General features: G+C 40.1%; 1 protein-coding gene and 1 long non-coding RNA gene across 3 annotated transcripts; both read right to left on the bottom strand.

The window, feature by feature from the left end:
* Nucleotides 1-1260: 1260 nt before the first annotated feature.
* Nucleotides 1261-7388, bottom strand: LOC124124742 (monocarboxylate transporter 2-like). Of its 2 annotated transcripts, none has more exons than XM_048388796.1 (3): nt 6669-7388; nt 5686-5736; nt 1261-1416 (listed from the first exon to the last, which is right to left on the bottom strand). In XM_048388796.1, the coding sequence occupies exons 1-3, from the start codon at nt 7357-7359 to the stop codon at nt 1376-1378; spliced, it is 783 nt and encodes a 260-aa protein (XP_048244753.1). In that variant the 5' UTR covers nt 7360-7388; the 3' UTR covers nt 1261-1375. The 2 variants fall into 2 exon arrangements, with proteins under 2 accessions (XP_048244753.1, XP_048244752.1); XM_048388795.1 differs by having other exon boundaries at nt 1261-1468.
* Nucleotides 7389-7393: 5 nt separating this feature from the next.
* On the bottom strand, nt 7394-18562 carry LOC124129737. The gene is made up of 3 exons (XR_007219261.1): nt 18431-18562; nt 17347-17420; nt 7394-7457 (listed from the first exon to the last, which is right to left on the bottom strand). It is a non-coding gene; the product is annotated as an uncharacterized LOC124129737 (long non-coding RNA).
* Nucleotides 18563-23372: the final 4810 nt, after the last annotated feature.

The raw sequence follows: 23372 nt of genomic DNA on the forward strand, positions 1-23372 counted from the left end.
CACTGTGTTCAGTTGTTACCGAAAAATCTACACACGAGTGATTAATCTGTCACGATTAGAACGAGGCTTTGCCAACATTTCACGTGTTTATAAACCCGTGGGGTATTCCGGGTAAGAATATAGGTCTCCAACAATCTATTCTTATGGAAAGAGGTGACGAAATGGATCGGGTAGTCAGGCACGGTGACTTGATTTGTTTATTGTCATTGTATTCCATTTGCTAGGAGCGATGCTCATGATGTCAGCCACTGGACCGGACTGTCGGGCCTGGAAATCGAGGAGCAAAAGAAACTGATCCCCTCAGTTTATTTAAACGTGAATTTGATTCTTAATTTAACATATCTAAAGTTTGCTATGTTGTATCCGAAACTAGAACTGTACTGTTGCTTAGTCAACACTCAAAGAATACTTTCGCACGGTTTTATTTTTCCACATGATTTAACACCTTTATATTTAAAAAAGAACACAGTCGCATAATACACAACTGCTAATGGGTATCTTTTTTCTTTCACATTTGCGTTTTTTCGGCACACATTTACAACATTTCTCCCTGATATTACCGAACTAAAAATATATTTTAAGCCTATATCATACGCACAAATATGTCTCATACAACAAATATGAATAGGATCAATTCATGACCTTCTGGTCTTCATGCCACAACCTCTTTGCATAACCAGACTGTATTGACAAACGTGCCTGTCCAACTGTATTTCATATGTATCACAATAGATTAACTTCAAATACTCACATGGACAAGGGGGCACGGGTGGCCCAGTCGTCTAAGGCGCCGCGATTCGCTGTGCATGGTTGCGTCCCTTGGGCACGCCAGAAACCTATGATTGTGGGTTCGAATCCCGGTTCGCCCCGATTATGTTTCTAGTTTGTCAGCACCATACCCGTGCTCGTGGGTTTCACCGAAGGGGTAAACGTCTGAGACCTGCATCACTTTGGGCTTTCCTCCCACATTAAGCTGACACGCAGTGATATAACTGGAATACTGTTAAAAGCGACGTTAAACCCAACTCACTCACTCACTCACTCAAGGTTCAACAAGCATGTGTACTAGGTGGCGATACTGTTCATATAAATCCACTGCTACTTGCCTATATTCAGGCTGAAATGTTCCTCACAGCACGTGGTAATTAGTCATACTTTCGCGTCCAAGGACAGGGTTTCGTACAACAATGATTTATGTGCATAATTTCGAATTCAGCTATTCACGGTGAATTGACTGCAGTAAAAAGGCAAACACGCCAGTTTCAATCAATAACTTTTATATATAACAACAATGGAAACTAACAAATATATCATATTTTGCAAGAGTCCTATGGTTCACTTTCTTGTTGGTTGATGATTTCAACTTCATTTGGGTTCAGCGCATCCGCAGTGTCGTGACAAGTCCTTCTTGAATGCCTGAAGGTTGTGGACAGCAGGCCACAGAGAGCGCAAGAGAAGAACATCACACCTGATGGAACGAGAGCAGACAATTATAATTATGACACCATGTGTAAATAAATAATTAATTGATAATGATTATAATGATGATGAAGAAGATGATGATGATGATGATGATGAAGATGATGATAGTATCCAGGCCAACAAACCTGATCTTGTTCTTTATGATAAATCCAATGAAATCATTTATATCATTGAATTTTCTGTCCCCGTTGACACTAATGTGATTGACAAGATTGAGGAAAAACATGGCAAATATGCGGACCTCGCTTTTGAAATCACGCTTGCATCCCAAGTACCAAGTTGTTCGACTCCCCATTGTTCTGACTGACATCGGGGGTGTACCCGGGTTTGCTACTAGGACTACAGACCTTCTGACAATCTGGGTAATGCAGAAGGCTGCAGTGTTGGGGAGTCTCCCTCTGTGCTGCTTGTAGAGGGAGCAAGGGCCCCGAGCTGATGATGAGCCTAACCAGCCTGACTGTGCCAGGATCAACCAAACCCTCTTTACTGCATTTTTTATTTTAATCTGTAAAAAGGCGATTGACATTATTTTTGCCCCTGTCATTCTCAGCTCCCTGGAGAGTATACAGCCCAAGCTGCATGTGAGGAGATAGAAGGGCTGGTTGAACGGAGGCATATCTTCAACTAAATCGACGCTTCTGTGGTCTTGTGGTAGAGCGTCGCCCGGAGATCTGAAGGTCAGACGTTCGATCACCGACCGCATCGTACCAGAAGATGGTACTTGTTGTTACCATGTCTTGCGCTCGACATTAAGGGGCTAAAACAAGGACTGGTCGGCTCGGAGTATAGTGTGTTTGAGTGGGGTATCCATGTTAAACTGCGGCATGGTATCTCAGTGTGCTAGCTCTGTAAATCGGCGTCACGTTCGACTACGTTCATCGCCTTTTACTTACTGTTCAATATGACATGGGGGAATAGGGATCGAAATATTTAAAATTGTGTGATCATGTGAGATTAAGGACTGACTGACTTTATTTTACGGAAAAGGAACTTTGATAAAATAACGTCACGGGCTTTGGAAAGCAAAATGGCGGACCCTTCGCAACCGGTGCCTGGTCTTTGTCTTTTGGAGCTGGAATCCAGCATATGGTTTGGAGGAATTCGGTTGCACTTTAGCAACATCATGTGTTCCGTTGCACAAGATGAAGATGCAACCAATGCTGTCCGTAAGAGGCAACTAAATAGATCGGGTGGCCAGGCACCGTGACCTCAGACCCTGATTCTAAGACGGTATGTAAATTCCACATCATTCGAAGTATTTTTATGCATGCCGGACTTTTAAAACGTAGTAGTTTTGTCATTTTCATCTTTGGCTTAACTGGTAAACTATCGCTAGTGACTGAAGGGATGATATAAATCCTGCCGGGGTCAATGCAAGAATCAAAGACACTGTACGCCCCCATGGTCCCTAGTGTGGTGATCGGGGCGGTAGGGTAGCCCAGTGGTTAAAGCGTTCGCTCGTCACGCCGAAGACCCGGGTTCGATTCCTGACATGGGTACAAAGTGTGAAGCCCATTTCTGGTGTCCCCCGTCGTGATATTGCTTGAATATTGCTAAAAGCGGCGTAAAACAATACTCACTCACTCACTAAATATATATGCTATATAGGGGCGGTCGGGTAGCCTAGTGGTTAAAGCGTTCGCTCGTCACGCCGAAGACCCGGGTTCGATTCCTGACATGGGTACAATGTGTGAAGCCCATTTCTGGTGTCCCCCGTCGTGACATTGCTGGAATATTGCTAAAAGCGGCGTAAAACCATACTCATTCACTCACTAAATATGCTATATAGGGGCGGTCGGGTAGCCTAGTGGTTAAAGCGTTCGCTCGTCACGCCGAAGACCAGGGTTCGATTCCTGACATGGGTACAATGTGTCAAGCCCATTTCTGGTGTTCCCCGTCGTGACATTGCTGGCATATTGCTAAAAGCGGCGTAAAACAATACTCACTCACTCAATATATATGCTATATAGGGGCGGTCGGGTAGCCTAGTGGTTACATCGTTCGCTCGTCACGCCGAAGACCAGGGTTCGATTCCTGACATGGGTACAATGTGTGAAGCCCATTTCTGGTGTCCCCCGTCGTGATATTGCTGGCATATTGCTAAAAGCGGCGTAAAACCATACTCACTCACTAAATATGCTATATAGGGGCGGTTGGGTAGCCTAGTGGTTAAAGCGTTCGCTCGTCACGCCGAAGACCCTGGTTCGATTCCCGACATGGGTACAATGTGTGAAGCCCATTTCTGGTGTCGCCCGTCGTGATCTTGCTGGCATATTGCTAAAAGCGGCGTAAAACCATACTCACTCACTCACTCATTATATATGCTATATAGGGGCGGTCGGGTAGCCTAGTGGTTAAAGCGTTCGCTCGTCACGCCGAAGACCCGGGTTCGATTCCCGACATGGGTACAATGTGTGAAGCCCATTTCTGGTGTCGCCCGTTGTGATCTTGCTGGCATATTGCTAAAAGCGGCGTAAAACCATACTCTCTTACTAGTATGGTGATCTCCCTTTAGTTACTGAAGATCTCTAGCCCATTCTTATATTGTGTTGTTAAATCTTTCTGCTTTTACATGTTCCTCAACTGGTATTAAATCGACTCTGTGCTATTCTTGTTATTGTACTGCCCTTTTTTATGACAGGTGTTTATTAAGTCTACATATATGTGTTATTAATTTTTTACTTCTCTTCACGATTTGGTTGAAATATTGCCGGTGTGACGTTAAATATTAACTCACTCACTCGCTCATACACTGACGCTTGGGACATTTCTCATAATATCAATCACTGATTTGTCTTGTACAGATTCCAATATTTATAGACCGTCGGCATATAGCTGAGATATTGTTTGTTTGTTGTTTAAAGACGCACATATGGACCAGACAATCCAGAGATTGACATCATGAACATCAACCACAAATGGACATTTTGACCAGTCAACTCCTTGTCATTACATGCTATGTGGCTTTTATGTTAAGAATCTTACAATCAATACAATATATCATTGGTGCGGAATATGAGTATATCACGCTTGAGATATGCTTATGGTTTCTCAATGGGTGCTTAAAGTTTACACCTATTGATGATGGTGGCTAAAATGAACTAAAAACAAGAAGTGGTTATTCGTTTCAATACCCGTATCAGAGTTATGTTTTGAAATGTTTTACACAAAAAAACGAGGTTCGCAGCACATTCTCAAAACACATGCTATGTGGCTTTTATGTTGAGAATCTTTCTCACGCTTGAGAAATGTTTTTGGTTTCTCAATGGGTGCTTAAAGTTTACATCTATGTTTGATGGTGGCTAAAATGAACTAAAAACAAGAAGTGGTTATTCGATGGTGGTGTTTCAATACAGGAACAGTAAACTACGTTTATAACGAACACGCTTATAACGAACTGTCGGATATAACGAACTTACTTTTTTGTCCCGACAACTTGCTGTAGTTATGCTGTATATATGCTTATAACGAACTACGGTTATAACGAACTAAAATTAGTGGCCCTTTTGAGTTTGTTATAACCGTAGTTTACTGTATCAGAGTTATGTTTTGAAACTTTATTTTGCTGCTGTTTTCAGCCTCATGACGTTTGTAATTTCTTTGTCCAATCCAATTCTCAAGTGCCAACTTTCTTTTTCCAGGCAGTTTAGTTTATATTGTACACTGATGTTGACCATTACTTGCGAAATAAATGTCAAAACGTCAATGCCTGTCATGTATGCGAGAAGATAATGATAATGTAGAATACCATGTTTGAATATTAAAAAAAATACATACTATGTTCCTTGATTCAAATCGACATCCGTCCCAAAACATTGCAGTCAAATACGCCCATGCCACTTATCTTCTACGCTGACATCAAAGAGTTCACGTTAAGTTTAATGAGTAGAAAGGAAATAAATATAATGTACGTGAGATCCCCTATACATCAAGGCTGTAAACTGTACAGGTAACATGACTCTACATTGTAAGGACAATATGTTTATTGCCTTGTTTACTCGTTGGCTGAATTTATTTCCACACATCACTTAAGTTCATTTAAAATATACCTTGTAGGCAGGAATGATTTCGATCTATTACTATATCAGAAAAGTTATAAAACGGGCCTTAGAGAAATTAACGTGATTCGAAATAGTGAAATAAAAAGGTGTAATGCCCCAATAAACGGGCACCTGTGTGGATTAGCTACGCTATACAACGTACCTGCGAATATGTAGACGCCATAATAGACCTTGGCTATTTGGAAGACATATCCTGCAAGATAGAAAGAAGGGTGTTATGTAACGGTGCGTGAACTGAGGAACGGTGTTCCCCCTGTTTAAATATAAAACGTCAACACCAGAGAATTATCAGTCTCGATTATCTGCCGAAACAGATTCCACTGGGCGTAAACAGTTTATATTTGAACACTAAACAGTGATGACACCAGGTGTTCGCCAAAACAACACCGCTTTCATGTTCAATTGTCCAAAGTACAGCCCAGTTGCAAGTACACATGCACTTAACTATTCAAATTATATTTTATAATTGCACTGATGTTTATCTACTATGTGCAGGTTTTACATGACGTAAATGGAAGGTTTTACTGTTGCAATGATTGTCGTGTGACATGACAGGGCAGAATAGCATTGGGGCAAACTACTGAGGGCGTGGCTGATTGTGTGTTATTGTGTCCGTATGATGCATGTTGTTGCATATGCTATCAAGCACTGATTTACCGTACCAGATTAGATTATTAAATAAATACATTTACACCATAATATAGCTGAAATATTGCTGACAGTGCCTTAACAACAACACTCATTCCTTTTTTGAAAGGCATTTAGAAGTTGGAGTACTAAGTAAGGATACGAATTTATGGATGAACAACTTCTTTATTACAATTAGGTCACTAGCTTGATAACGGTGTTAGAACCTACACCGAAACGTCGCTCTTAATTGTAATAAAGACGTTGTTCATCCATAAATTCTTATCCTTACTTAACTCATTGGGGCGGTCGGGTAAAAAAGTGGTTAAAGCGTTCGCGCGTCACGCCGAAGACCCGGGTTCGATTCCCGACATGGGTACAATGTGTGAAGCCCATTTCTGGTGATATTGATGGAATATTGTTAAAAGCGGCGTAAAACCATACCCACTCACAATACTTTACTCATTCCTCATTTATCAACTGGCTCGCAACCAATACCTGCTAAAGGCGGACCAATGAGAAATCCGAAGCCACAAGAACCCATTACAGCTCCAAAACCGGTTGCCACGAGATCCATTCCAAGAATTTCATATGTGATGGGATTAAACAGTGCCCAGCTGCTACCGTTGTAGAGTCCAAGGAAGAAGCCGTACACACACACTGTTGCTGAGGTTGATGTGAATAAGGGGATGAGGAACGATAACACCCCCATGAGGCCGTTCAGGGAAGCAAATATCAGTCCACTGCCAATGTTTGGATCTTGTGCTGCAAATCCCGTGAGAACACGCGAGACAACGCCGCCTACACCCGAAGTTGAAACGCTGAAAGATGCTGCTTGAACAGATATCCCTTGTTTCCGTAGAAAATCTGGGAGGTACAAATACATAGCTGATGAGCCCATGCCGAAAGTAAAACTACACATAAGAAAGAACAGAAACGATTTGTTCCTGAAAACTTTGGCATAACCAGAACAATCTTCCCACAACGTCTTGACCAGCGTCAGACGTGTTGGTCTTCCACTGAAAACCTTGGCGCGACGTTCCCTCTCGAATCTGGTCGGTTTCATGAGCATCCCACAGACACATGAATGGAACGCTATTGCTCCCACGATGAGGAATGCTTGGTGCAGCCCAAATGTATCTATGAGGAACTGGCATAAAGGTGGATGGGCAAACAAACCAACGGCCATCCCACACACGACGATGCCGCAAGCTAGACTCATATTGTCTGAAAAATGGTATCCGAGGACAACTATAGCACCCGTGTGAGCCAGGCTGGTTCCAACTCCTGAAAAAACAACAACACACGCTTCAGGTCCTATATAGAATACCCAATATAATAATATTTTACAGTAACGAGAGCTTTGCGACCAAAACAGTTGTAACTCAATGACTGTTCTGTTGATGTCGCAAAACACGAGGTAATTCACAGCAAAAAAAATGCAGTTTCCGGTATCCGGATACCTGCCGGATACCACCGGACACTTACCCAAAACGCGTCTGGGTATCCGGTGGCAGATACCTTGCCGGATACCAGATCCGTGGTATCCGGCATGGACACCTCACCTGAAAGTATGCCACCTGGAATCCGGGTATCCGGCACCGGATACCTCACCGGATACCTCAATCTGGGTGTCCAAGGATCCGCACCGGATACCAAGAATCCGGCACCGGATACCTCATTCTGAGTTTCCAAAAACATGTCACAATTTGGGGGTGCATTTTGTTCAATTCAGTGTGAAACACCTAAATATATATTGGAAACTAACCATGAAAATTGAACATTGCTGAAGGTATCCGGCAGGTATCAGGCAGGTATCCGGATGCAATTTTTCGAGATGTCTTATTTCTGGTAAATAATGTTAGCCTGGGCATATCAGATAGCTGTAGTAATATTCTGTGTCATTTTAGTTGTAAATATCCCCTTAAAGTTGAGATCTATGGGCATGTACTTTTGGAGAAGACAATTTTTTTCAATTTCATCTATAATTCTTTTTAGATGTTAAGCTGTTTAATGCACAAACATCAGTTCTAATACATGTATGATGATATCCTTAAATTTCATGTTCAGACTTCCAGATTATTCTGAGTGAAAGTATAAACTCATCGACTGTGTGCTCACTTGGGCCTTTGGTCCTAGTGAGATGATAATATGATTATTTGTAAAGGTACAAGTACTTGTTATGAGCATACCAGCTTCATTTAAGTTTGAAACACAATATGCCTCACTCTGAGGGTGACATGTACCAGATTTCATCACACTACAGAGAGCTGTTCCTCAGTTACTGAACATTTTTACTGAAAGACATTGAAAGCTAATTTGACCTTCAATATCAGTTGCGACTATTTCAAAAACAATTGTAAAGCGCTTCATTCAGTGTAATATTGACAAACATATGACAATGATATACAACTATATGTATAAGAGTTATTTAGACTTCTGCAGGAAAAGGCACATTAGAGAACAAGAGTCATCAGAAAGATGACATATCCCCCCGGCAGCTGTCTGTAAAGTAACCACTAGTGCAATTCTGTATGTAATGAGTCAACAGTTGAATGTTCTTTAAGAAGCATACATTGTTTACCCAAAAAAGATCCACCATGGTCGCATCCATATGAATGCCAAGTTTCGATCAAATACATTTAATGTTTTTCGAATTCTGCCCCAGAAATGAACCTCATCCCCAATTGAGTCTATGTCCAACTTCATTCCATAAAAAAATAAAAAAATAAAAAATTAGAAAATTCCCAAATTTGAAAGGCACCACTTCAGTATGTGCATGATAGCTTTGCCAAGTTTCGATCAAATACACTGAATGGTTTTCGAATTCTGCCCCGGAAACGAACCCCATCCCCAATTGAGTCTATGTCCAACTTCATTCCATAAAAATTTAAAAAAATAAAAATTAGAAAAATCCCAAAATATCAAAAGGCACCACTTCAGTATGTGCCTGATAAGAGTTGCCAAGTTTCGATCAAATACACTGAATGGTTTGGGAATCCTGCCCCGGAAAAGGAAATGATTACGGACGGACAGACAGGCTGATCACTATATCCCCCGTATTATATGCCGGGGGATAAAAAGTAAGTGTATGACCTGTTGCCAACTTCTATCCCTGCCCTAAGGAAGAGTTTGGCCATTAACAATTTTTTTGTCTGGCTGTGACATTGACCTTTGACATAGCAGATCAATGTGTTATTCCAAAGATGTCCAAGCAATGCAGTGTTTCATACGATAACTGTGGCTATCAAACTGAGGCAAAATATTGGAAAATCCCCATTTACACAGCTGGCTAAAGAAACAAACAACAAACAAATTATTAATTTCTTTTATTTATATGCATATATCACACATTGAACAGTGTTCACATAATGGTTCCTGATGCAGTATGCACTTTCCTCCTATTCTTCAATACTCATAACAGAGCGGGATAACTGTTCGCTTGAAAGCATCAGCAGACCATGCTCACCAGTTCAGAGTTACTTGCCCTCAAACATCCTTTTCCTTCTATACTGCCCTGGAAAAACAGGAACTAGGATGAGGGGAGGCCAGATGGGCTCTATCCCTGTTGCATTGTGTTAGTAGAATTGTGAACATTCTATTTGGTGTTTTGGTCCACATTTATAGACAAGTAGTCGCAAACATCATTCCTTTCAAGTGATTACCACATGGCCAAAGACAATAATTTCTTCAACGTCCTTGAAGGGTCCCACTCCGACTTGGCATTGGTTGGTCTTCTCACATTAGCCTGACCACCCTTTGTGAGTGTGTCCCAGTGCCAATTGGCATATAACTTCTCGGTAGGCTCCCATTGAAATAACAGGACTCTCCTCATCGCTGTCTGCCAATCACTTCGGATATCTGGAAGGGTCCTTCCAGACTGTCAACCTGTCATCCGGGTATCTCAAGCTGGACTTCAGTTTCTGCAAAATTATGTATAAAGATTGTAGCAAAAGAAAAGAATTGTTGCAACATGTACTTACAGATAAAAGGCAGCAAATTCACTTAATTTATCATCTTTGAGTTTTGTTATATACCAAACATTTGAGATATATATTGTTCCATGCTGATGAGTTGAAACAATCATTAACTGACATCTCTTAAAAATGTTCCTAGCAACCTATGCTTGCCATACAAGCCAAAGTAATAGATGAGGTAGCAAGTGGGCTCATTGAAAGCTCGTAATCGTACCCAATAACGTGGGATGTTGTCCATAACAGTCATCATCGGTGCGTCTGGATTGAGCTCATAACATTAATCTCTGGTTTGTCTAGTTGAGAAGTGAGATTTGATTAATCTATAATCCTTGTCATTTAGCCGAACTATTGCTGGATGTGGTGTTAAATGAGTGAATTGGGTTTAACGCCTCTTTGAACAGTATTCCAGTTATATCACGGCATGTAAGCTTGATGTGGGAAGAAAGCCCGAAGTGATGCAGGTCTTACATGTTTACCACTTTGATGAAACCCACAAGCAAGTGTATGATGCTACCCTCGATTCAAACCCACGACCATCGGTTTCTGTCAAGCCCAAGAGATGCAACTATGCACAGCAAGTTGTAGTGCCTTTGATAATTAGGCCATCCATGCCAACAGGTGATACAGAACAAGCAAACTGAAGAAATATTTGCAGAATAGCTACATGAACATGATGAACCAAACAGAATAATTTCAAATATTTACCACTCACTGCTACTCTTCTCTTGTTCCTCATTGCTTCCCTTTTTCCATTGATGCCGTGCAGATGACTGACTCATTCATTCATCCAGACATTCTGCAAACATAAGTAGCATTCACATTACAGAAATGTCCAAACTGTACATGCTGTACATTGAATTCAATTGAAAAGGCCCCAGTTGAGTTTCCAACTTAGAACTGTCCTTATTAAAATATTTCATCCCAAACATTCAGAGATAAAACATAACCCCATATTTAACAACTGTCAAACAATTATTTGACAACAAAGCCAGGGTCATTCAACATACACTTTACATAAGGAATCACTTGTTGCAAAAAGGATCCTCGCCAAGGTCAGAGTCATTCCATGAAATATTGAATGATTAAGTTATGAAGCTTATACAAAACAAGGACATAACAGTGTAATTATAACAATATCCTTAGCGTAAAAAAAATAAAGTCTTTGGTGGCCATTATTGTAAATTATAATCTGTATGAGCATCCCACGAAAGTTTAGAGTTAATAATCGTTCCTAGATCTTGATATTTTTCTTCATTATCTATAAAAAAGCGGATCTAATTTGGATCATCTTGTTTTGACCACAAATCCATTACGCCCCTTATGCTAACAAACAGTTGACCATAATACTAAAAAAAGGACCCTTGGCGTTTACGGTAAAGTACGTAGAGCAGGAAAATATCTACATCAATCCGTTCCATAAGATCTCTGCACAGAAATCATAAGGCCTCGAAGCACTGCTACGTACCTGGCAATGCCAATCGCCTTTCCAAATACTGTTGACTTCCGCGTTGTGGATGGCTGAGAGGAACTTCGGCCGGCATTTCCGTGGTGGAGGTGAATGAGAACAATGTATCGATACACGAGGTAAGCTTATCGTAATCAAGCATCACAGTGTATATCGATACACGAGGTTTGTTTACATCCATGTTCTAAAATGGCGCCCTGGACCGTAGGGGAATATGGGTAAAATGGCTTGTTCCGGGTTAACACTAAGCTGGGCCCCGTCTCTAATATCACATTATTGTTTGGCGCAAGTTGACGACGCGCATAGGGAGCCGGGAACCAGGTTAACACGGCATAAGCTGGTTCCCGGCTCTCTATGCGCGTCGTCAACTTGCGCCAAGTTATATTAGAGACGAGGCCCAGCTTATACACTGAACACGATCGGTCATTTCGTCAAAACTGGCCAAATATTGAGATTGCAGCTGAGGTCATGCTGGCAGCTGAAGTGACACATTAAGGTAAGGAATATGTGAATGTTACAATGATCACGTATTAAAGTAATTTACCACATGTAAGCCTGTCACATGTGACACATTAACTTTTATAGCCAACATGTAAGTAAATGTATAATTATATTTTTATATGACAAGTAGCCTGTCTATCATATGTTAGTATTTGCTTATGTATATAATGTAGAAATATGTTTACTTTAACTGGATAATCTGTATGCTAATGTGACTCACTGTCTTATTCCATATACTCCCTGTACTCTGTGAGAATGATTAATAGCCTCAACATATTTTTCCAGATGTGAAGAATCAAGAACAGCTTTAATAACAGGGAAGTTTTGCATCAGAGATCATCGTGAAGTGGAAGATAAGACATTTTAAGGGTATGAACATTTTCACTTGAACTAGTTGAACAATAACCATGATGACAACTTTATCATGGGGGAATTTTTGGTGGTGGGGTAGCCTAGCGGTTGAAGCGTTCACTCTTTGTGCTGAAGAACCAGGTTTGATTCCTGCCACATAGCTGCGATATTGCTGAGTGTGGCGTTAAACATCAAACAAAGCTAACAGCCGCATACTTACTCACGTGGGGATTCCAGGTTGAAGTTAGTCCCTATCAACATGATCAACCTATGCTAGTTGTGAGAGATAACTTAATGGATCGGGTGATCAGGCTCCCTGACTTGGTTGATCCATGTCATTGTATCCCAATTGTGTGGATCGATGCTCATGATGTCAATCACTGGATAGACTGATCCAGACTTGATTATTTACAGACCGCCGTCATATAGCTGGAATATGGCTGAGTGCAGAGTTAAACAACAAACACCAACATGATTCTACAACCTGCTCTTGTGGATACCATTTTGAAGATCCTACACATAACTTCTTTTCGGGTCTTAACTATTGCAATATGTTCTACTACATGTGTTTTAAACATATATTTTTTTTATAGTGAACTGGATTTGCAAACAAGCCGATGGCTTATCTAAATGATGCTGAAATACAAAATAAGTATTAATAAAATACTAATTCTATACTATTGCAAACTATCAGTTGAGCAATAATGTAATCATCTGATTATAAGTAGATAATGAAGGAGAAGTCCATATTGATTAAATCTACCAGATTCTGAGAAAAATGCACGTATTGATTGATTTATTTCAATGTTTTCCTGTACATAAGTTTCAACAATTCCATATAAAGCTTTCTTATATCATATCCATGCTGTATAATAATACCTATTATTTCTAATAATAGCATAATCTGGACACACAAATAAGTAATGAATGGTATTTTTATAACAGGTCCCACACATGCGGGATAGGTCATTTGACATGAATCAGTTTTATGTGAATTTAAATCACTACAAGCTGATCTGAGTCATGAAAGGATATGCCTTCGATTCTGTGAAAATGGAAATGCTAAAACATCTCCAAATATTAACCATGCTATTACAGAATTTGTTCACTTGTTTTTGTATGTAAAATATTTTTGAACGATTACATCCATCTAATGATTGTTTGTATGTGTGATATGCCAGTAGAGGTATATGTGTACAAGCATGTGCATACACGTAAAAAAATTATGTTTGTTTGGCTAGGTACCAGTATATGAATAGGTTGTTTTGTGCGACTTGTATATTAGCATCATCATAGTTTCAACAGACAGTTTATGTATATCAAATGTTAAATGTCTTTGTAGGGAGAATTGCATATCAAAACTGTCATTATTTTATTACTTATGAGTAGAACTTTTTAAGTATCTGGCATGATACATTTCCTTGGTCCACAGACACATGTTACCAGTAAACTGACTTGATAAGTAGCATAACAGTCAGTGTGGTTGGAAACTAACTAAGCCGTCACTACTCAATTAAGTAATTAACAGACAATTGCAAGTGATAATACCGACCTGACACTAATTGCCCTGTTAATCCCTAATCCACCATGAGTTGACATTGAGCTCATCTTGCTAATGAGCTGTTGTGAGCGTAACGAGATGATAAACATCAAAGGTGGGGCAGGCTTTGATCAAGTGTTCTGTAGAAGAGATTATGTCACTTGTTTAATGTTTATTTAGGATTAGCTACATCCCTTGATGCGACCAAGACCATACTTGAGATTATCAGACAGTTTGTCTGGATACAACCTGATGTCTCAACTGTACTTATTGGATTCTGCCTTGTAGCAAACTATGTGTGTGACAAGGACTTTGACCACTCTGTGCAGATGCGTAACAATGCATAATGAACTTGGGGTATGATTCAATTATGTCACACAAGTCAAAGATAGGTTCCACTGTATTAAGAAACAGACGATAGATGCAATACTGTGTAATTTTATAACAATCAAATGAGTATTCAAATAGGAATACACATATATTTACAATTACCCTTGAAAAGTTCCAAAACCAAATAGAACTACTTAAATTATGATTACACTTGACCAATATATTTGGCAGTTTTTGCCGTTATTGTAAATCTTAATTAAAGATAGGATAAATGATAAAAATATGATAATGCATATCACACACAAGTGTGTATTATACGCAAATAAATAAGTCTTGTATAAATAGATTAATTGGAAAGGGTGCTAATTGGGATTGTTCACTAGCCAATATATTAGCAAATATTCCCATGGGCGCTTATTAGAGCGAGGCGCGTATTACGTCAAATACTTTAGTTCTGTTTTTATGTATAAGAACCTACTTTATGCAATTTGCATTGCCTTGTTTACCTTTCCTTATGTTTTGATGTAATGCAAACATTTGAGAAAAATTCAGGTGAGCCTGCCTTATGGCACTACAGGAATTGTTTTCAATTACAATTTTGTATTTTCTGTAAAATTTACTGTTTGCTATGGCTTTTTTACATTGGTTAACATGGTTTGGTTAACAGTTGCTTGATAAATTGTCATTACCTTACTCATTGAGAAACCAACTTTTTACCCTTTGTCAATATATGTGTGTTTCTTATATTTTTAATAACAAGCTTTTAAAGATGTTATAAATTGTTTCAGGCACCTGAATTTCACAATGACACCAGATCAGACAAGTCATACAAAGGACTCTCCGGATGATGAATAATCCTCCCCAGAACAACTAACAGGTTCACCTCAGAAAGTGATGATTCTGAATGAATAATGCCACATCAGTGTGATTCTGTAGGTTGTTTTATTACGACATTAATCAAGTCTAAAGGAATTAATACCACAGCAGTGAGACTGTTTATGTGGTGTACACTGAAGCTGACTATACAAATCTGAATGACTTTTGTGGTTTACTGCACAAACATAATTGACTTTAGATATTCTTCTACCTTGAAATTCTTCTGAGATTTGACTAATTTGTTTATTTAGAAAATGGCATTGAAGCATCTGTTTCTGTTTTTGAATGTTCTTGCAAACACCTCTGGTTACTGAACCAATGAAATGTCATAAAATCAATAAATATGATTTTTTATCTTAACAAATTTTTTGTTTTGCTTCTTTAAAGAAATATGATATTGATCATTCATAACATAGGTGCTAACATATATCAAATATACTAATGCCCTGAATGTTTTCCTACAATTAATACAGCTCACTGAACAAAGTTTTTAGTTCCATGTCAGTAGAAAAGTTACATTGATATTTTTATGTACCAGTACTTTATTAGGTGTTTTCTGTGGATGCCATTAGTCTTATGCACCCATTTGGGTTAATGATATTCTGTTTCGAACGTCAATGAAACTCGTCTGTCAAGATGTAACAAGTATTGATACAATTCCAAAATAAACTTTTAATCTCATCAGGAACAAAGGCCCAAGTGAGCACATAGCCAATGACTTTCATTTTTTTGTCAGAGTGAGTATGGTGTTATGCCACTTTATGAGCAAAATTCAAACAATATCATGATGGGTGACACCAAGCAATGTACCGATGTGGTGAATCGAATGCTTCAACCACTAGGCTAGAACAAACTGGGAATATGAAGATGAAATGTAAGGATACCATCATACCAGGACTGAATGCTTTTCATTTAATACGCTGAACATCTAAATTGAAATATATATGAACTTGAAAAATGTTTTCACCAAAAGTACATGCCCATAGATCTCAACTTCAAGGGGATATTTACAACTAAAATAGCACAGCATATTACTACAGCTATCTGCTATGCCCAGGCTAACATTATTTACTAGGAGAAAGACATTTCGAAAAATTGCATCCGGATACCTGCCGGATACCTGCCGGATACCTTCAGCAATGTTCAATTGTCATGGTTAGTTTCCAATATATTTTTAGGTGTTTCACACTTAATTGAACAAAATGCACCCCCAAATTGTGACATGTTTTTGGAAACTCAGAATGAGGTATCCGGTGCCGGATTCTTGGTATCCGGTGCGGATCCTTGGACACCCAGATTGAGGTATCCGGTGAGGTATCCGGTGCCGGATACCCGGATTCCAGGTGGCATACTTTCAGGTGAGGTGTCCATGCCGGATACCACGGATCTGGTATCCGGCAAGGTATCTGCCACCGGATACCCGGACGCGTTTTGGGTAAGTGTCCGGTGGTATCCGGCAGGTATCCGGATACCGGAAACTGCATATTTTTTTGCTGTGATTCCTAAGGGTCATCTTTCAAAGAAAGATTATTCCAGAACATTGTACTCTCGCTAAACGACAGCCTCAATGGTCCAGTGGTAGAGCGACCGCCCGGAGAGCGAAAGGTCCGGGGTTCTATCCCCGGGTGCATCATACCAAAATACGTTAAAAGATGGTACATGTTACCCTGTCTGGCGCTCGACATTAAGGTCAAGGTCTTGTCGGCTCGATATATGTCGGCTTGTCTGAGAGGATATTCATGTTAAACTGCGGCATTGTATCTCTGTGGGGTAGCACTTTAAAATTCGCATTTGTCCGGTCGAGTACAAGTAGACACACACACCCACACTCACACACACGTGCATACACATCGCCACATAAGTGCAATGATATTGGACGCAAGGTTAAACCTCGCCTCGCCTCGCCTCGCCACGCCTCGCCTCGCCTCGCCTCGCCTCGCCTCGCCTCGCCTCGCCTCACCTCACCTCACCTCACCTCGCCTCACCTCACCTCACCTCACCTCACCTCACCTCACCTCACCTCACCTCACCTCACCTCACCTCACCTCACCTCACGCTATACCTACCTGCAAGAAGGGCATATGTTATGAATAGCCACTTGATATCATCTACAAATGCATTAGCAGAGAAACCAACAAGGCCGAGGACTCCAGATATCACGACACAGGTGCGACAGTCTGTTACGTTGATGATGAAACTTGCAAGTGGACCTATAATAAACATAAGAAAATAGAACATGTCTTAAATGTCTCTCTCTCTCTCTCTCTCTCTCTCTCTCTCTCTCTCTCTCTCTCTCTCTCTCTCTCTCTCTCTCTCTCTCTCTCTCTCTCTCTCTCTCACATGTATAATATTGGTGATATTGAAATGTATCAGTTTTTGTTGGTTTGTAAATCTTGATACACTCAACCATCGTCATGCTCTGAATGTTCCGTCAATCCTGCAGTATAATATCGCATATGATTAGGGCTTCATGTTTCATTAATGAGCTTTGTCACTGTTCAGTCATGGTTGAAAGAACACTGATAGTTGAGTTTGATCAGTCATGATTATACAAATTATAGAAATAGATATACAAAAGTATGTATGTAAATGTAAAAAATCAATTAAACATCTGCAACATCAAATGATTACCTCTGTTATGTAAATGCTAGAACGAACATTAGGCTTTGGTGCAGTCACTCGCAGGGCACACACTGTTTACGCGCATACACACACGCGCACGCTCAAACGCACAAACACACACACACACACACACTCCGAGAGTATTAGTGAGTGAGTTTAGTTTCAAGCCGCTTTGAACAGTGTTCCATTGGTATCACCATGTGCCAGCCTAATGGGGGAGGAAAGCTCGAAGTGATGAAGGTCTCAGATGTTCACGGCTTTGGTGAAACCTCACGATCTGAAAAACCAAAGACATAACCAGGGCGAATCGGGATTCGAACCCACTATCACAGGTTTCTGGCTTGCACAACGAATTGCAGCGCCGTAGACTAGATCACCCGTTGCTTGTCGTGAGAGTTGACTGACGGGATAGAGTGGTCCGACTGGCTGACTTTGTTGATGCATGTTATCGTATCCCAATTGCGTAGAGCGATGGTCATGATGTCAACCACTGAATTGTCCGGTTCCGACTCGTTTATATACAGACCACCTTCATGTAGCTGAAATGTTATTGAGTGCGATGTTGACAAACAAACAAACAAACAAATGCCAGACAAACCTGCAAGACATGACATGCTAAAGAATAGAGATCCGAGCCAGACTGTCACATCAACGTCAGCGTGGTACGTCTCCAGTAACGCCACATGGAGCACACCCGAGGCGTAAGTTAAACTTGCGTTGAAGAACAGCGTCAGGAATGACACTGTAATGACGATGACGAAATGCCAGTCCTTTTTATGGACCATCTTGAACTCAACGCTCCCACCTGAAACATCAAACTGTCAAGTTGAGTATCACAAGTATAAGACTAGGTTAGAATATGTTCCAAATACATATTGATTGTTGTAAAAAGGCAACAACATTGTCGTTCAGGGAAGGTGAAATGGTTGATTACATGTCATCGTTCTCTTTGGGACTTTCACAAGAAAAAATACCCATATATACAAAATATACAATTTTGTATATTTGATATTTCCAAAATATACAATTTTGTATAGTTGGTATTTCCAAAACTATACAATTTTGTATATATGGTTAGATTTTACCACTGCTTCATTGAATTTCTTCACCCCTTATAGAAGGTTTCATATTATATGTGGTTGCAAAGTTTACTAATGATACCGAACAGTATTATTATTGCATTTGACAATAATGCTTTAATACTATTTTCATTATGACAACTATATGCTGTTATGAAATAATTTGTATTTCGTTATGTTTTCACATATCTAGATGCTCGTCAACCCGTAGTCCCAGAAAACGATATGATTCTACATAGACCAGTGTTTGCCCAGCGTAGAGGAATGAAACCGATGATCTGGGTTGTGATTTCTAAAATGAATTACGTTTGTCTTATTCATATTCACTGACAGTTGCCAACGTGTTGACCATTCATGCAGTACATTAAGCATTGATTGTAATGAACATTCATTGGGGGCAGTTAATGCAATATCGGCAGCATACATTAAAATGGAGAGCATAGTCTCATCAACAAGTACGCCACAATTGAGATTGTTAATAGCCAGGTCGTTAACATACACAGAAAATATAGCTGGGGATAATTTACAGCCTTGCTTTACACCATGTTAAACAGTAAAACGTACTGTAAGAAATTCTCCTACACGTGCAGTACAATTGACATCGACATACAATCGACTGGGTAGCATTCAATATCTTTCCTCGAACTCCAATATTCCTCAGCTTCGCTATAAACGGTGTCGAAGTTTTTTTTTACATCAACAAATGTAACAAAGGTTGATTGTTTTGTTTTTTTCTATACTGAACTAAAGACGTTTAAACCTATTAATGATCAATACAGTCTCATTTGGATCTAAAAACCATTTTGCTTATCAGCTATGATATTGTCCTTTTCAAGCCAATCAGTCTTTAATTGAGTACATAAGCATATACTTGTTAGGAATAAATGTTTCAATGATACCAAAGGGTTTCTAAAATCCTTCATACCGCTCTTAGGAATAGGATGGATATATCGCTGTTCCACATAGCTGGTACAGTTCCATTTACAAAGCAATAGTTAATAATTCTGTACAACAAATCAACTGAACTTACATTTTTTTAACACTTCGGCAGGAATATCATCCACACCTGTAGCCTTTCCATTCTTAAGTCTAAAGACTAAAGACTAATGGGATGTCTGGGAGTGAACCTTACATGTTTATCATTTATCCCATCCATTTCTTGAACTAGCTACTCCGAATTGAGCCATAATTCATTCACCACACTCCTAAGGGGAAATTCAAACATATACACCTATAATTCATGACTACTGCAATCTTGTCAAATAAAATGTGCTTGACATCAGGTCGATTTTATTGATATCTTGTAATGACTGTTGGAATATTATCTATGCATTATCCTGTCTAAAAATCTAGATATATTTACAATATCATGTATGCATTTTTGAATCATTGTATTCCGGAGTGGTCTTCATATAAACTTCTTGACCAATCCGCTTCATGTACATTTTCAGAAAAACAGAACATAACATGGGAATACCGTTCGAATTGAGCCTCGCTTTTCCCTGTGCGCTGTGATTTTTTATTTATTTTTTTTAAATGAAAATTTTACAGGGACTAGCTGTGCTACCACAATACTTGTGTTAATTAATATTGATAACATTGAATGTTAAACCATTTTTACAGTTTTGTCTAATTTTAGCGATAATGAAAACTGAGTAGAGATAAGATATATTGATGAACAACGTCTTTATTTCAGTAAGGAGCGACGCTTAGGTGTATGTTGTAACACCATTATCAAGCAAGTGATGTTATTCATCCACAGATCTTATCCTCTCTCAAAACTTCTAAATTCCTCGCAAAGAAGATAATGATACTTGTTTTGAATCTTGCCATCGTACAAAATATTCTTCGCACAGTATTCAAGAAACAATGTAATATTAATATCATATTACGCCATCAATATATGTTGTGCAATATTTGAGAGGTTGGCGCCTGTCGGGACGGTGTGAGATGCTAAAACTGTTCTTGTATAGTCTAGTATCCTTTGGCTAGTGACAGCTACCACCGTATTTTTATTACGGAACTTATAGCTTTGTGTGGCATAAACGAACAAATAGTAAGATGACTACAATTAAAGGGCATAAATAACGAGAGGCTGTTCACATATATGTGCATCATATATGTATCACGCGAATCATTTCTGATTTTACTCGACGTAAGAGCTAGAAACGTTACCTACTTCCGACGCAGCGGTTCAAGATTTTGGCGCTATCTGGAAAAGACATTCCGTGGTGCCCTCACATCAATGCATTCACCTTACAGCTATCCGTAGTGCATTCACATCAATGTATTCACCTTACAGCTCTCCGTGGTGCCTTCACATCAATGTATTCACTATACAGCTCTCTGTGGTGCCTTCACATCAATGTATTCACCATACAGCTCTCCGCGGTGCCTTCACATCAAGGTATTCACTATGCAGCTCTCCGTGGTGCCTTCACATCAATATATTCACCTTACAGCTCTCCGTGGTGCCTTCACATCAATGTATTCACCATACAGCTCCCCGTGGTGCCTTCACATCAATGTATTCACCATACAGCTCTCCGCGGTGCCTTCACATCAATGTATTCACTATGCAGCTCTCCGTGGTGCCTTCACATCAATATATTCACCTTACAGCTCTCCGTGGTGCCTTCACATCAATGTATTCACCATACAGCTCTCCGTGGTGCCTTCACATCAATGTATTCACCATACAGCTCCCCGTGGTGCCTTCTCATCAATATATTTAACATACAACTCTCCGTGGTGCCTTCACATCAATGTTTTCATCATACACCTCTCCGCGGTGCCTTCACATCAATGTATTCAACATACAACTCTCCGTGGTGCCTTCACATCAATGTTTTCACCATACACCTCTCCGTGGTGCATTCACATCAATGTATTCAACATACACCTCTCCATGGTGCCTTCACATCAATTTAATCATTATGTAGCTCTCCGTGGTGCCTTTACATCAATGTATTCGCGGTACAGCTCTCTGGGTTGCTTTCACATCAATGTATTCACCATACAGCTCTCCGCGGTGCCTTCACATCAATGTATTCACTATGCAGCTCTCCGTGGTACCTTCACATCAATATATTCACTATGCAGCTCTCCATGGTGCCTTCACATCAATATATTCACAATACAGCTCTCCGTGGTGCCTTCACATCAATGTATTCACCATACAGCTCCCCGTGGTGCCTTCACATCAATGTATTTAACATACAACTCTCCGTGGTGCCTTCACATCAATGTTTTCACCATACACCTCTCCGTGGTGCCTTCACATCAATGTATTCAACATACACCTCTCCATGGTGCCTTCACATCAATTTATTCATTATGTAGCTCTCCGTGGTGCCTTTACAGCAATGTATTCGCGGTACAGCTCTCTGGGTTGCTTTCACATCAATGTATTCACCATACAGCTCTCCGTGGTGCCTTCACATCCATGTATTCACCATGCACCTCTCCATGGTGCCTTCACATCAATTTATTCATTATGTAGCTCTCCATGCTGACTTCACATCAAGCAATTCACCATACAGCTCTCCGTGGTGCCTTCACATCAATGTATTCGCCACTCAGAACTCCGTGGTGCCTTCACATCAATGTATTCATAATAAAGCTCTCCGTGATGCCTTCATATCAATTTATTCACGATGTAGCTCTCCGTGGTGCCTTTACATCAATGTTTTCGCGGTACAGCTCTCTGGGGTGCTTTCACATCAATGTATTCACCGTACAGCTCTCCGTGGTGCCTTCACATCCTTGTATTCATTATGTAGCTCTCCATGCTGACTTCACATCAAGTAATTCACCATACAGCTCTCCGTGGTGCCTTCACATCAATTTATTCACCATTCAGCTCTCTGTGGTGCCTTCACATCAATGTATTCACCATACAGCTCTCCGTGGTGCCTTCACATGATTGTATTCACCATACAGCTCTCCGTGGGGCCTTCACAGCAATATATTCAACATGCAGCTCTCCGTGGTGCCTTCACATCAATGTGTTCACCATACATCTCCCCGTGGGGCCTTCGCATCAATGTATTCAACATACAGCTCCCAGTCGTGCCTTCACATCAATAAATTCACAATGCAGCTCTCCGCGATGCCTTCACATCAATATATTCACCATACAGCTCTCCAAGGGGCCTTCACATCAATATATTCACCATACAGCTCTCTGTGGTGCCTTCTCATCAATGTATTCAACATACAGTTCTCCGTGGTGCCTTCATATCAATGTATTCACCATACAGCACTTCGTGGTGCCTTCACATCAATGTATTCAACATACAGCTCTCCGTGGTGCCTTCACATCAATATATTCAAAATACAGCACTCCGTGGTGCCTTCGAATCAATGTGTTTGCCATTCAGCACTTCGTGGTGCCTTCACATCAATGTATTCAACATACAGCTCTCCGTGGTGCCTTCACATCAATGTATTCAACATACA

Source organism: Haliotis rufescens, unplaced genomic scaffold, assembly GCF_023055435.1.
Source record: "Haliotis rufescens isolate VD_foot unplaced genomic scaffold, xgHalRufe1.0.p SCAF_79, whole genome shotgun sequence".
Taxonomy (NCBI): Eukaryota; Metazoa; Mollusca; class Gastropoda; order Lepetellida; family Haliotidae; genus Haliotis; species Haliotis rufescens.

What these genes read in the sequence shown, in the direction of transcription:
- LOC124124742 (XM_048388795.1), bottom strand. Translation starts at nt 7,359, where the DNA reads ATGGCCGTTGGTTTGTTTGCCCATCCACCTTTATGCCAGTTCCTCATA. An exon ending in CATTGGTCCGCCTTTAGCAG is followed by an intron (nt 5,737 to 6,668) that starts GTATTGGTTGCG and finishes TCTATCTTGCAG; the next exon opens with GATATGTCTTCCAAATAGCC. An exon ending in TGGCGTCTACATATTCGCAG is followed by an intron (nt 1,469 to 5,685) that starts GTACGTTGTATA and finishes TCGTTCCATCAG; the next exon opens with GTGTGATGTTCTTCTCTTGC.